The 16,107-nt window shown below is 33.4% G+C and overlaps 1 protein-coding gene across 5 annotated transcripts in view; it reads right to left on the reverse strand.

Moving 5' to 3' along the window:
* LOC5575930 (protein wech) overlaps window positions 1-16,107 on the reverse strand; it is a 72,064-nt gene that overhangs the window by 44,481 nt on the left and 11,476 nt on the right. For 4 of the 5 annotated variants that reach the window (XM_021843751.1, XM_021843750.1, XM_021843749.1 and 1 more), the window contains one exon: window positions 11,858-11,886. The exons of the other annotated variant lie outside the window; for it this stretch is intronic. In XM_021843751.1, coding sequence (XP_021699443.1) covers window positions 11,858-11,871 — 14 coding nt within the window. In that variant the 5' untranslated portion in view covers window positions 11,872-11,886. The remainder of the gene's footprint in view (window positions 1-11,857; window positions 11,887-16,107) is intronic. 5 annotated transcript variants of the gene reach the window in all.

Here is a 16,107-nt window from a genome sequence, read left to right on the forward strand (position 1 = left end):
AAAAGAGTTTTAGATGTTTTCTAATATTTGGTTGCTTTATAACTTTTATTAAGCCACTTTGTACATTATTCATAACTTCATATATTCACCTTTGAGTCGGAACGAAGAGCGATTTGTATGCCTCTTTATATACGATAAAATGAAAAACATGTATTTGCCTTCCAGCTAAAGCATAAAACGAGAATCAATACCAATATTTGTAATTAAACCTGCCATCTTATATCAAAAACCAATAACTGAAACAAAAGAGCATGCAAAATCTGAATACAATGCATGTTTCACTTTGACCATTTGATTGTATATATGTTTAACATTTGATTTGAATGCCCTCAATGTAACTTTTGAAAGATAAAATTTTATCTGGCATGAGTCCTAGATACTTAACTGTATCTGGCAAATTCATTGGAAACCCTTTTATTATGACAACGTGTCTACTTAGCGGTCTTAAATAAAGAGCCTTGGTTTATGTGGAAATATTATAAGTTGAGCTTCGGAAGGATTAGAAGAATTTTTTGCAGGTTAGAAGAGAACAATGTTCTCAGAACATATCCAAAGATATTTTTACATCCCCAAGATAACTCAGACATGTTAGACGTGAAAAAATGTACAATATTGGTCAACATGCTGCCTTGAGGAACTACTGCTATAAGGAATCTGTTAAGTTTTAATAATTTATGAGAAGTGTGCGATGTGACAAATAACTTTGAATTATTCTACCACCGTGCGTCAAACACTTGTTTTTTTAATTAATTTATCAATCAAACCTTCATGCCGAATGCTTGTTCAATGTCCAGAAGAAAAAAACCAGTTGAATAGCACCAATATTTATTGGAACGAATCAAATTTGTTACATGCAAAAGTGGTGGAACATCCATGTCGAGATCCGAACTATTCATTGGCAACAAATGAATTATCGTTGATTTAAATAATTATTCTATTTAAAAGACTTATCAAAAAGTTTACTGATAGTGATGATAATCGGTTTTATGATTGAAAAACTATGCTTCTATTGCTGTATGATCCCAAAAATGAGTTCAGTAGTTCACACCAAGGTTCACACCTAAGATTAAAACACACTTTAAACATTCTAAGTTTGTATGTACGCTTTGCAACAACGGATTGTTTAGTACTGACTTTTGTTATGTTTCAACTGTAGATATTGTTTACACCTTCCTTGGAAAATGTTCAAATGTGCCCATCAATTTTCGCTAAATCTACCTCCTTCAACTGCAGTTTTTCTTCAGTAGTTTTAATTAATAAAAAGATGTATACTCGAATCATATTTGAATTCTTTCCAATAATTTTAAAAATGCTAGTAATTCAATCATGTTCACAGTTTTCCAGCATGGTTCGCCAGTAAGCGTCACCCATTTGCAGTGTTAACTGATTTTCGTAAATTTTTCGCTATCGGCAACCCGCGTCACCCTCCCAGAATTATCGAGTAGTGGAAAATTTTTGGCCAAAACCGTAGCGCCTATTGGGGAATATCACCGTATCCTGAAGGAGCGAGTATTACGTTCTGGGTCGAAGATGGGTGGGCTGCGGCGTGAACTTCTGTAGGAGCGAGAAGCGGGACACCAGGATGGGAGAAGGTGCGACGCATGCGCCGATTATCAACCCGGGGTTCTTGAACTCTCCAAAATAGCGACAGATTCAGGATTCATTGACCCCGATTTCGTATACTGGTTGTTGAATTTTTGGGTAAGTTTCAGCATTACGGCAAAACTTGCTGCCGCTGTTGTTTTGTTCCCCTCGATTGCCTTGCAGAGTGATGAAATATCCTTCTTCCCCCTTGTGTGTTCCAGAAAGATATCGTCAGTTTTTTTTTCTTTGACTGTTCTTATCCCATACCTGCCATGCATAACGATTTAGAGAAATATATGCTCAATGCTTTGATCATAATTAGATTTTTTATGATCTAACTGGAATCTTAGCTAAAGTGGTTCATGATTCTAGTGAAAGAAAATGTTTTATTTCTAGAAGAGTAAAAAAGGGTTTCTTAGGGTAATGCTCTTAGCTAGAAACTCGTTTGCATAAACTGTAATTGGCTAGAGGAACTTTTAATGGGTACAAAAGAAAGCTTAAAAAATCAAAACTACTCTACCATAGTTGGCTATTTAAAAGTATTTTAAGGTGAAGTGAATCGAAGCCATACCTAATCTTGAAGATCACTAATCGAGAGAACCAGACAGCGATTCGAACTGATACCTTGATCAATTAGTAACCACAAGTGAATGACCAATCGATCATGTTTTAAGATATATCGAATTTCTGTTTCTCTTTTTGTGCTCTGGATGATTTGTGGTGTGTCTTCCATTCAACTTCACCTTAATATTACAACATGCAGTGCAATCGCATTGGTGTGAAAAAATGTACTTTCTTATTAATTGATTTAGTGTCTTATCTGCATGAAACAAACTCGACCACACGATCTACACTGTATTGTTATTATATCTACTGTTATTATCAATTTTGTTTATCTACTTTCTAAAAATAATGGATTTGGGAAAATGATCAAAGTATTTCTTATAAATAATTATTCAGAATGTCACGATGACCTCTTTTTGTGCGTTTTTGTAGGGCAGACATGGAAGATTTGGCACTTTTTTAATGTAGCTGTAACACTGCAGGTAAGTCAAAATTTGATGGCTTCCCTGTGAACATGATGTGCAATATCTTTAATTTGAAGACAATTTCGAAATGCTGTTATGGTATTCATGCTTTGTTTTAAGGAGCATTTCCAAAAGTTTGGCAACACTTGATCCCTTTTTTAGCAAATGAAATGCAAAGCATAATTGAGTTCTGTGAAATATAACGAATGTTAGGTTCGATATTAATTAAGCCTCAAATAAAATGTGAGAAATAAGAAGTGAGAAAGTATATTACACTGTGGAACACATTTTTATCTCAAGCACCAAAATACCGCTATTTACTCAATTAAGGGTTGCTGAATCCTTTGCCATTTTCAAAAATATCATAGACAGCGTCCATTTATTACGTAACGCTAAAATTGGAAATTTTTGACCCCCTCCCTCCCCTCCGTAACGCTTTTTGTTTGAAAAATTTCAAATTTTTGTATGAGCCGTAACGCTTGAGCCTACTCCCCCTCTCCCCCTGAACGTTACGTAATTTGTTTCCCATGCAATTTATTTGCTTTATTTGCCACAGAATTCGAACATAATGTGTATAACAATACTTATGAACAAGGTTCATAATACTTTCGATGATCAAAAGTTATTTTTTGGTGGTTTAGAAAAGTATTGTATTTTGCCATATAAGAAAAACATTTTGCATGGAGACTGCACTGCCCATAACTGTATATATGTAACATTCGATAAAAGTAGGCATTGAGTAAATGGAACACCAAGTGTGCATTTTATGGCAGTATGGGAAGAAACTAAAATTTCAAAAAATTACCAGGAAATCAAAAGTGCTTATTTGAGGCTAAAAATTTGTACAGCTCATGTCGTATATTGGTTGAATAGTCAGAAAATAATTCTGATAGAAATTTCTTTGCTACTGCATTACGAGGCTCATGCCTAATCTCAATGTGACTGTTATGCGGTTACAATTACCAATGTGACAAAACAACTTGGTATTTTTTTTCGAATTTTCTAGAACAAAATCACAGATTTTAATAAGTTGATCGAAAGTATACATCATTTGATGACTCTCCACGGTACTAACTCAAAGTTGTCAAAAATGTCAAATGTGACTGATATGCAGTTATGGGCAGTGCAAACGAGTTGAAAAAATCTTCTTAATGTAACGTTTATCTTGAAAACGGCATCAGATTCAGCGACCCCAAATTTACTAGACACATAATTTGATCCTTGAGACACGCATAAATGTAATTTTTGTTACGCTGTGTTATTTTCAAATCTAGGAGACTTGATTAATTTATATGTACTGAAGCAGAGCCCAGAATTAATTTTATAACATATTGATAATAAATTTTCGAGCTGTCCAATCTAGTACTATACCATTTAATTCCACTAGAGTTTGTCCCCTCTGACAGATACGCGTATTTTAATTTCAACTGTAATGCCGTCTTCAATGTCGTGTACTAGACTGGACTTCGGTTTTCCACTTATTTATTTACAACATATTTTATCGGAAAAAAATCATCACAATTCTGAGAAATTACATAATTCCAACTAGTATTCTGTTACATTACTAATATAATGCCTGTATATTAACAGTGGATCAAGTGCATCCTGCCTATAACTTTTATTTCAAATCTTATTCGACAGAAACACATCTAAAATGAGAAAGTTTATACTCGTGTGCTTGATTGAACATATTTATATATTCAAAAACTGAAAATTTGAGATATTTTTATGAAAATTAAGCAAATTTATTAGGATTCTTCAAATTATTCAAAATAATGGTTTTTTAAGTTCCTAAATACTATGTATTGAAGTATAGATGAAAGATTCGACAAAATTCCTTGGAACATTGGTGATATCAAGCCTCCTCGGAAATTACGTCTACCCACTCTCTCCTATAATCATAATTATGTTTGTAACATAAGGGAAACGTCCCCTAAAATAATTATGTAGTTAATGGATGTTTTCAAATTGCATCGAACGCAATTGCTACTAATTTCAGCGAACTGTGAGGAACTATACACGAAGAAATCATACTACCCAAAAATATGTTCTTCTAACTCAAACTTGGGTAACTGCAGTTAAGGCAAATTTGGATTATTCCACGGAAGAGCCGATTTAAGTAAAAATAAAGGTAAGTGTCCCAGAAACATTAAATTGAAGGATTACCCACTTCCAGTTCAAATGTAACACCGTTAAAAGCATAACGATAAACTAGAAGAAGAGCCCCACAATTCGTCCAGTTTGGGTGGGACAACGATGTAAGCAAGCAAACACAAAAATGATAAAAACTTGCGCAGCCAGTTTATCTCCAAAAAGCAGCAGATGGCTGTCCTACAGCTTTGTTGTAAGATATAAACGACAAAGAGAATACTCTTCGTACATTCGTTTCCTTTTTCGGACGACCCTTCGATGCACGTTTAGAATGCACGCATTCGACATCCTGTTTTTGTGCGTTTCGAACAATTGCATAGTTGCAGAGTTGAACCGATTTTGTGTCTCTACGAAATTAGTAAGGTAAGGGGTAAGAAGAAGAAGAGAAAGAATATCATGCGTGAGCTAAAACTACCACTGTTAATTTAAAAATCTTCAAGTACAAACGACAGTTTTCATACATTTTTCAAATACGATTATCACCATTTTCTGAAACAATCAAAATTATTGTTCCAAAATCATGATTTGTTTGAAATTATTTTGTCTAAAAGTCAATGTGTAATCTTTATTTGTTCAAAATGTGTAAAATATTTGTTTTGATCTTCGGATTTCACTTGATTTCCACAACCAACTTGTTTATTTTTACTGAAACAAGGCGTTGTTTGTTTCGCAGATTGTTTGTAATTTACAAAATAGAATAAGGGGTTGATTCGACAAAATAAACTGTTATTAGGGTGAAAACAACTCAAATCGTAGATTAAAACTGATTAACTTTATATGTTGTTTTTGCGTTCTTGTTTTTTGATTGGGTAACATGTATAAATGGCTTTTGCTGTTGCTTACAATATCTTGACATCTTTTTTATAGCAATTATCTTTTGATAATTGCAATACGATTGAGCTTGTTGTCAGTGGATAGCTTTTTGAATGCTATTTATTTGCGTGTAAAAGTAACTTGTTTGATTAATTATTCTTGATTAAATACAATAATTTTCTTCTTTCAATATCCTGAATGAACCATCACAGCAAAAGAAATTCACGAAGAACACGAAGAATGCTGGTGCTGGTTCTCTCATTTTATTTTTTTATTAGGGTGCCGGTGCCATTATTGGACTAGCTAAGCTATAAAAAAAATCATAACAAACTAACGAAAAGCATTAACAAAGGTCTTTTGGCGTCAACAGAAAGATTTCAACCTCTACTATATGGGAAAAATATAAAAAGAGTGATAAAACTATTGTTTTAACATAAAATCACTTGAGCCACTATTGGTACACGTGTTCCAGTAGTTGTGCTATTGCTCCAGTAGTAGACGTTCGGGAATGATACAAGGAATTTTTAACAAAATGGTAAATGTTTACATAGGTTTAACATTTTTCCCTCGGAACAGCAACTAATATCTTTCGTATGAAGCATAAAGATCATCTCTGGGGCTTTTCTTCATTTTTATACATCCATTTTAAAAACTGCTTTCATCCGTTGATCCACTACTGGAACACGACGGCGACTATTGGTGCAAGGGAGCTAATTTTTTGCAAAAAATAATTATTTATATGACTTTTTGATAAAATAAAAAGCTGAAATTTGGCAAATCGACTAGACTAGAGACGATCTATCCACCAAAAATAGCACATGTCGTTTTTAGCAAAATATGTACGTTTTATTCCATAGTCCAATCTACTGGTACATTACAATTATTAGTACCGGCACCCTATAGTGGTAAGACAAACCTTCTTATACCTATTTATTTGGATTTTAAAATATCACGAAATCAAATTTCAGAGTGGGGAAACATATTTCATGGTGTATAAATAGCGCCTAGATTTAGATCTTATTTCGGGAGTCATAATTATGATTGTCTTAAAAAAAACTATATTTTTTTTATTTTATGGAAGATGTTTGCCATCTACAATGATAAAAAAATAATAAGAAAAACATCGGCACCACAATCAATACCAAAAAGTTTTATGAATTAATCTGCGTATATGTTTATTTTTAATTAAGTTTTGATTAAATAAAACCGTTTTTCTTACAGAGAATCAACCTACGTTCTGGCTTGTTTCAAAATCTGTCAAATTATTTTTTTCCTTGGACTAGGATTTGTTGAATTTATCAAGAAGATTGTGACACAAACAACATGAGATCTTTGTTTGTTTTCAATCGGTGTATGTTGTTGATTTTAAGATGTAATTGTAAGGAGATGGACATATGGATATTTAGACGTTCGACATTTTTGTTGGATAACGGCGTCCAACCAAGAAACATCGAGGGCAGTGTGATTATATATGCAGACGGTTAAAAGCGAAAACTCAAGCTCTATCTGAGTGGTACTATGTGCAATATCACTATCCTGATTGATCACGGAGTAGCAGCTACGAAGTATATGTACCATTAGTTCTCGAAAACTTATTCATATAGACTCAAGTCAAAAAAGTATACAAACTTACTTTATCGATCCTACGTGTTTCGTTGACGAAATTCTACATGTTTCACTCTGGATCAACTCGATTTTTCACTTTTAGAATGTTTAATTTTCGGATTTACAAAACGACGAAAGTAACATTTTCAACTTTCGCAACCTAACCACTACTTTCGCCGCCCCGCTGTATGGAGAGACAAAGTGACTTAACCACGAATCAAAACAAAACACTACTTGAGCCGATTTTACACTGGTAGAAAAACGTCGAAAGTAACCGAATAAAATGGCTTATCATTTTGTCATGAAAATTCTTGTGTGAAATAATAGGAATCCCATAGTTTTTGAACGCGAGCTCATTGTATGCAAAATTTAAGCAATGTACACGTCGAAAAAATGTTAAAAATGTGATTCATTTTAAAACAGTTTTAGAAGACAGGTTGTGATTCTTCTGAATTAATTTTCTCAAAACTGTATAGAAGTTACTTACGTCGATTTGAAAAAGTTATCGAGAGTTGATCTCTTAAGCCGCCGATCAAAACCGAATAGAATATTTTTTTACCATTTTTTGTGATTTTTGGTCATCTTGTTTCTGATATTTTCCTATGATATCTGGGGTTACGTCACTTTTCTGTGACCCACATCAATACTTCAGACGACATTTTTTTCCTTTTGTGGTTATTTGATTTGAATACATTTATGGATATCATTATCCCATATGGCATACGGATGTTGGGCATATGTACGTTTGACCGAAAGGACGTTTAACGTGAAAAAGCGCTAGCAAAGCTTGAAATCACATAGAAAACTCAAAACTGTGATGTTGCAGATTTTGATAACTCAGTTTGTTGTCGTTTTGGTCGTTTTAACGGTTAAAATATCAAAACTTAGAGCAGAAAAATGTTCCCATGAAATCAAGTTGGAAACTATTTTTGCTGTCAGTGAAAGCAAACAGAAAAGTGTTTCTGCTATCATTGAGAGCAAATTGAGAACTTACTGAGATATACATTTTCGAGTTTGATAACAAAACGAGCCTGTTACAACATAAATACTTTATTAATATATTATTAAATTAAGAGAAATAGGGTTTCAATGCTAGCAATGGACCCCTTAGTAACTGAAATTCATTCTCGACGCTTTTCCGCAATGATATCTCAGACGCATGTACGTTTTGTGGAGTCTAACAAGTTCAATATTTTGACTTCTAGTACGCCTATGAAACACACAATGAATTAGCTTTCTAGTTTGTAAAAATAATGATATAAATGATTCTGCAAGTTACAAGTTATAAAACATTAAATTTCAAGCAAATTTCGCCAAAATATGTTTTTTTCGTTAGCAGTTAAGTTGAACGATTTCCTTCAAATTAAACCGTATTTTCTCAGCAAATGGCCAACTCTTCAAAATGCAATTTTTGCAATTTTAGATTTATTGCTTACGTTTTATTTCCAATGGAATCTGTGTGCATATCTTGTTTTTGAAGAACCATTGGAGTTTTCTAAAAAAAAAGTCCATCGGTCACTGGATCAAATCGATAGAAATTACCCCAACTTTTTTTTTCGTCGACATTTAATTTATTTTTCAATTTCTCAGCGACCGACGCCCTTCCAAAGATTCGCTTGCTTGAGTGACCTATTCTGCTTTGGTTTTTGGAAATATTCAATTTTGACACCAAACGGTGCAGGTTTTGTAAAAAAGTAAATTTGACCTATCTTCCTTCAATGAGGTCCTAAAAAGAATAGAAAAATTACCTAAAACCAAACGCAAGTAAAGTTATATAACAAAATGATAACAAATCTTGTTACCTGGTTATCATCATTTGATATCATCTTGGTTGAATTCACAGCCAACATAATAAAATTGAGAACTCAAATTTGTTCGTCGAATAACAAAGCAACAGTAAATTCTGTTATCACTGGGTTCAAGTTGATAACTAAATGCGTATTATCATTTTTTTTAATATTATGATCATAAACCACAGAAAATGTTTGATAAATGCTGGCTCAAACTTAAGCACCGAACAATTTAAAAAAAATGTATGATGAAAAGTCTTCGTTGTTTTATTTACACACGTTTTATAAAAACAGAATTAAGGAAAAGATGTGTGATAACATATTTTGTTATCAACTTGTTATCGAACATGTCTGTCACGGATACAATGATAATAGTTATTTATGCAACAAGTTTTTTTCAAATGTTTGTTTAGAAATGATGTTTTTTTTTTCAATACGAGTCGTACATTTATCCAACGAGGCTCGCCGAGTATGTCTATATAGAATCAGTAGCTGTGGCAAGTTATTAAGAAATTCTTTGATACTATAAGTAGCACTTTTCAGTACTGATTCTTTTGATACGAAAAGTAGGCCATTATGTCGTTCCTTCTCTCGTTAAAAAGTAGAATAATTTGTAAAGGAATTGTAAAAATATATATTTTTTTATCATTCAATTATCACTGATAACATAATAAGAAAACGGTAACAGCTATAATGAAACTTGTTATCAATTTGATATTATCTAGATATCAGAACTTTCTCTGGAAGCTGGCCCTATTGTCTAATTTAGTTCTCACATGACATCCGCAATCGAATATATAAAACATGTTAAATTGCAGTTAGATTTATACCGATAAGTTGGATAAGAGTTATTAAAAAAAATAGGAATATCAGACCCAATGACTCACCGGAATAACAGCGAAACGGTGGACATAATCGAAAACCCCAGTGCTCATCAAAACACTATGCATCCATTCCATTGGAGCTAAAGCAAACTGACAGAATTTTGCACATTTATCCATTTTTTGTCGGATACGGCTTAATATAGGAAGGTCCATTAAAACTGATCTGGTTTCAGAAATTTCAATTACATAACTTTATCATAGTGGAACCTATGATTCGCTTTCAGAGCTCTAAGAAACCACTAAGTCGCTCTATCTTCCGTTCTGGGATTATTGATTTCAACTCCTTCAAAGTTAAGTATTTGAGAACATTTTTTGCAAAAAAGTTAGGTTCTTCAGTTTATGTTGATTTTCCATGTACGAATCTTTTTTTCTGAGACAATAATCTATTTTCTTGTGATGAGCTAGTATACCTTTCAACACTATTCCCTTATTGGAACACTATAGACTACAGTGGAGTATACCCCTGCTACCATGTCGGAAACGCATCCCAAAATATTTAGAAATATAAACTAACTAAGTGGAAATTTCCACACTTCTCCACGAATCAGTTACACCGATGGGTTCACAGAACCGCTGCAATGCGTTTGCCCTCCAATAGTGTCTAAATGCCCTCGGTAGGGCTGTATATTGTTGGTAACTGCCAATCGTGTACCGTCATGCGAATCAACGCCCTCAGATACCCGTAGGGAACTCTCGACCGGGTCTCCACTTGGGCTGCTCCTCCAGTGAACGATATGAAGGCGAATTTTTGTTATTGTTTCAATGTTGGATGGAAACGGGAGAAAACACGGCCAAAGAAAGGAAAATAGCGTAAATAACAGATGGTGTGTAACATTCATCCGCCAGTCAAGCCGTTTTCTTTCTTCTACACTTTTGCGTTCTTTCATTCCCACCCGTTTCACTATTGCATTTTTCCTCAGAAAATCATCGGCCGTTTGGCTTGGAAGTCGTGTGCCCTGTTCGGGACGGCTGCAATGCAACAGCATCAACTTCCCTGTGGCATCGCAGCGCAGCATAATTGATACGATGTATATCAAAGATTGCAATTGCCGCATACGAAAAGGATATGTAGGAAACTAACTCTAAAGTATGAGTTTAGTGTAAATGCATACATGAATGCTTTTGCAAGGACAATATTTTAGGTATATTTGTTCTGTTAATATGTAAACATTATTCGCATATAGGGGCTAGAGGCATAATGAACACATGGGGCGAAATAGACACCCCATCATTCTTAAAATTCAAAATATTATACAAAACAGCATTAATGAACTCACAATACCTTTCCAGTGCCTATTTTTGGGGAAAAAAAGAGCAAAAACTCCAAAATTGAGTATCAATTAACATTGTTCTATTCAAATTTACAGGTTGCAGTTCAAAAGTTGACAATGCCAATTTGCATCTTATAAATTAAATTTAATCAATTCGACTCCGATTGGATGGTAACAAACGAATTGATTTTGATTGAATAAAAAAACTATATTTTAAAGCAAATGCAAGTGTTTCTAAATTTCCAACCGTTTTAAAAAAAAAAACTTACGATTTTGCATCATAATAGGCTGTTTTTCATCACGCCAATCTGTCATGTAACGGCTTACTTTCCTACAGTGAATTATGCAGTGTTATAATAGTCATTAAGCTACTGTAATCAATTACGTAATGAAGCGCTTTTTCCTCACGCAACTGTTTCGAGAAATTGCAAAATAATGGTGCATACATCCTTATATGATTTCTAGTACCCTCAAGTTATTTTCTACAAAATTGCACAAAAAGTTGTACGGAACTCGTTGCAAAATCTAAATTTTACAGCACTCGCCATAGTAATCTAACTCGGAGAGCCTCGTTGGACAAAATGTACAGGATAATGTTGGAAACAAAGAGAGATTTGGAATTATTTGAAAATCCAGTATGATTCTCTTACATAATCAATGGACGACCCCACTATAATCCACCAACTATCACCAATGCAATCCTTCATAGCGTAATGGAATTCATATTATACCTTCTTGCTTCCATCAAGTCATTGGAGCTCTGAAAAGAAACAATTAAGTAATGTGTTTTGAATATATTGTTCATCAGTTATTCACAAATATAAAGATATCAATAAAAATATTGCGACTAACTAAATCATAACAAATGTCTACAATGTAACAGCAATACCGTGTCAAAATGTATTCATTATTATCAATATCAATATCAATATCAATCTTAATTGAAGCATTTAAGCATTTTTATTAGAAAGCTAATTTCAACATAAGGAGACATATGTAATTATCAGAGATTTTATTCATCTTGTTTCACAGGATTTTTCTAATACTTATTTTTCTGAAAATAAGTCATAAAACTAAGTTCAAAACGAATCGTTTTTTTTTTTGCAAATCATGCAGGTCTAAGATTCCCACGTCATTTTTAGACGCATTGAAGAAAAAACAGTAGATGTAGATTTTCAGTATTTTTATATGCAGAAATATAAGTTATTATAAAAACTGAAGAAACTTTCAAAACTGCTGATTGTAAGAGTTCAATTACTGAATCTTCCGAATTATTTATTATTTTGTATTGTAGTATTTTTGGAAAATTAGTAGTTGTTTTTAACTATAATATATTATACTATATGCAGTGCCGTAGCATGCGGTTGGCCAGGTTGACACCCGCCAAGGGCGCTAGCCTAAAGGGGGCACCAAGATGCGTGAATAACGCAGTAAAATTTTTGAAGATGAATATAAAATTAGTAACAATTTCAAAAGAATTATTAGACACAATAAAGAAAAATATAAAACAATTTATGATAAACTTCCAACAAAATATGCAATAAGCATTTCAAAACACATTGTTTATTCCTTGTATTTTTAAAGTTTGATGTTAAAATATTAACAATAAACACATATACTAAGTTTATAAATGATAAGCAACAAAGATTTTCATTATTCAGATTTGTATGTATGCCGGAAGTTAGACTGTATGTATCGATCACTTTTTTCATTAATTAAAATTACAAGGCTCTTTGAGAAGTTGAAAATCAAAATTGAACATTATCCTAAACTAACTAAACTTAACTAACTCTGGGCAGAATTTCAACAGAAATTTGGGCAAGATTCTCAAAAAATCAAGACCGCTTCCTAGGTAGTGCCCTCAGTTTATCTTGATCGGTCTTTTACATAATTATAACTGTTATTCTGTCAGAATGTTGTGTTATTTTTTCATAACTCTGACCATTTTTAAAACTGGTCTTAACCTAACCGAAAATTCTGACAGCAGACATAATTTAGCAATCTGATATACATTTTTAGTAACCTACTCTCGTTTGGTTTTCCAAAAAAAATGTAGTAGAAAGGTTGACTGTAACTATTTAGACCTCTACAACATTGTTGTTAAAATTTGATCACGATTCTAAAAGTTTACCTGGTTAAGATTTTCCTTATTCATTTTGTGTGTTTTCAATTATATTCCAACAAAAATAGATATGGTAAACTTACTTTTGATAAATCCATGAAGAACCTTCTCTTCCGTGAATCTTAGTGTTAAAAAGATTTCAATTTCAATGGCAATAACAATTCCTTGGAAGTAAATTGAAAACTCTTTGGTGTGATTTATGTAATTTTTCATTGGTTAACAACAAAATTTGGGATTTCCACACTGCTATTTTGCAATAAAACTTCTACAGAATAAATCAACGCGGAATGTTTTTGGTATCCTATAGATTTGTTTTTTTCAATTTTAATTTTCGAAGAATCTGAACCATCGTATCCTATCACGGGAAATAAAACAAATTTTCCTTTACAATTTTAGTTATGAGGTGAGTCTTTGAAAAACATTTTTAACTTTTTAAGAAAGTGCTATGGCTTTCGAATTCTATTTCAGACATAAGGTGAATATGAATGGAAGCTAAACCTCAAATTTTCAAAAGCATAAATCTGAAGAACCGAACATGAGTTTAAGCTGAAAACTTGATCGATTAGACTCGCTGGAGATAACCAATCGATTTTTTAGGGGCCCAGATAGCCGTAGCGGTAAACGCGCAGCTATTCAGCAAGACCAAGCTGAGGGTCGTGGGTTTGAATCCCACCGGTCGAGGATCTTTTCGTAATGAAAATTTTCTCGACTTCCCAGGGCATATAGTATCTTCGTACCTGCCACACGATATACGAATGCAAAAAATGGTCATTGGCATAGTAAGCTCTCAGTTAATAACTGTGGAAGTGCTCATAAGAACACTAAGCTGAGAAGCAGGCTCTGTCCCAGTGGGGTCGTAACGCCAGAAAAGAAGAACCAATCGATTCAGTTGCCAGCTAAAACGGATGTTCAGTCCTCCAGATTTATGCTCTTAAAAATTTGAGTTTTGGCTTTGATTTATTTTCACAATAAGCTCTTGAATTCTTTCCAGCTCTTCAGGGCAAAAAGTGTTAAAACTCTATCTGAAAACAAATGGTTCAGAAATGTTTAGGAGAATTTCTTAAAAAAAATAATTCATGAAAACTATTTGTTTGTATTTATGAGTGAAACCTTGTTACGACTTTTACTTCCTCTAAATCATCAAGTTCGGTAAACTTCAGCGATTCAAATGTAATCCCGAGGGACTAGCAAATGTTCACCTTCAAAAGCGCTGAAATGGAGGTTCGCCAAGAGCGCCATGAGGCTACGCTATGGCTCTGAGAATATGTACGATCAACTGCGATAAATGTAGGCATCACTCAATGTAAAGGATAACAAGGCTTCTAAGCAAAAACAACCTTGTACAACCTTCAATTAATAAAAATGTTTGAAAATCCTATCTCCCATATCATTTTTTTAATTCTTTATTAAGAGAATAAAGTTCAGTCATAATTTCAGCCATTTCTGGTCGTCCAAATGCGATGTAAGTTATCATCTCTAAGTCTGAACATTTTTTTTATTTTTTTTTTTTCAAATTATAGAGAGGTTAATTCCTGAAGAGTGTAATACAATCTGAAGGATAGGAGAAAAAATCATAAATTTGTGTGTTATTTTTATTTACTTATAGGCATACAGATCAATACACTGCTACTAAAAATTCAAACAAAACAACTGTGTATCAAGCAACTTTCTTCATAAAAGCCAAAGATTTTGCAATGTATTTTATCATCAACGTGAAAATAATAGCTGTAACAGTGTTCAAGTATCATTTTAGGTTTTCATATAAATTTTCATGTTATAGCCTACCAGTCATTCCTCAAAAAACTCGGCTGAAAGTTTGACAGGATTCAATTTTGTTCAATAAGATTATGAGATAGATAGGGGAAAAAAGTCTTTCAAAACTTGTTATTATTCTTTTCACCCGAGTGGACATATGAAGTAAGCAGAAGGAACAAAAATAAATTTTGTTCATCATTTGATTCAGTCTGCTAATCAAAAAACAAACCTCACTGCCATAAAATTACATTACCCCTATACCTTTCCGCATGAAATGGCGTAGATGCAGGGGTACGGTCTACTGAGGGCCAATTTTAAATGCAACATCAATTCCTCCCCCTACTAGACCCGACACCACAAGTGTTTATTGAATAGTTGACGACTAAATACACCAAGAAAATGCTTCGTTATTTGATATTCGATTTGCGGATGGTTCCATTTTGTGTCCGAAGGAAGAGAGATGATATGAGAAAAATCCATGCAAATTCGGTTGGATGGTTTGTAACTGGTTGAAGCTACAAATGCCCAATTCTTGGTGAGATTTTTCCAATATAAACATATTATTCATATATATTTCCATTTTTTTTCTATGTATTTATGCGCCATTTGCTTCACCTCCTTCATCTATAGAAGCTGTTTTGGTTCCGAGCACTACTATACATAGATGAAGGACTATAAAATAAAAGCACTTATAAGAACGTAGCCAGGTGTGTGAAGCGAAGTGATTTTGCCACATTACACATTTTGACGAAATATGAAATTAAGTATATATGCTCGTTTTTGCAACTCCACCTAGGATTTGTGCAGATGTGCATGCTATGCTATACTTCAGTAAAGTTATTACCCTTAAATTTCAAGCAAGCTCTCAAAATATCAAAATATCTTATCACTACTTTGACTACCTTAGTCTTTCACTTTTAGAGCTTCAAAACCCTCGTTATTTGGAGCACCCACGCAAATCTCGGCCCCTCTTAATCCGGCCCTGCATTTTATTCGGTGCAGGTCGTTAGGCCGAATGCCGTTAGGCCGAAATATTACATTTGATACATTTGATCATTTACTACTATTTTAAATGGATAACACATTCACCAGTGTTTTTTCCTT

Source organism: Aedes aegypti, chromosome 2 (assembly GCF_002204515.2).
Source record: "Aedes aegypti strain LVP_AGWG chromosome 2, AaegL5.0 Primary Assembly, whole genome shotgun sequence".
Lineage (NCBI taxonomy): Eukaryota > Metazoa > Arthropoda > Insecta > Diptera > Culicidae > Aedes > Aedes aegypti.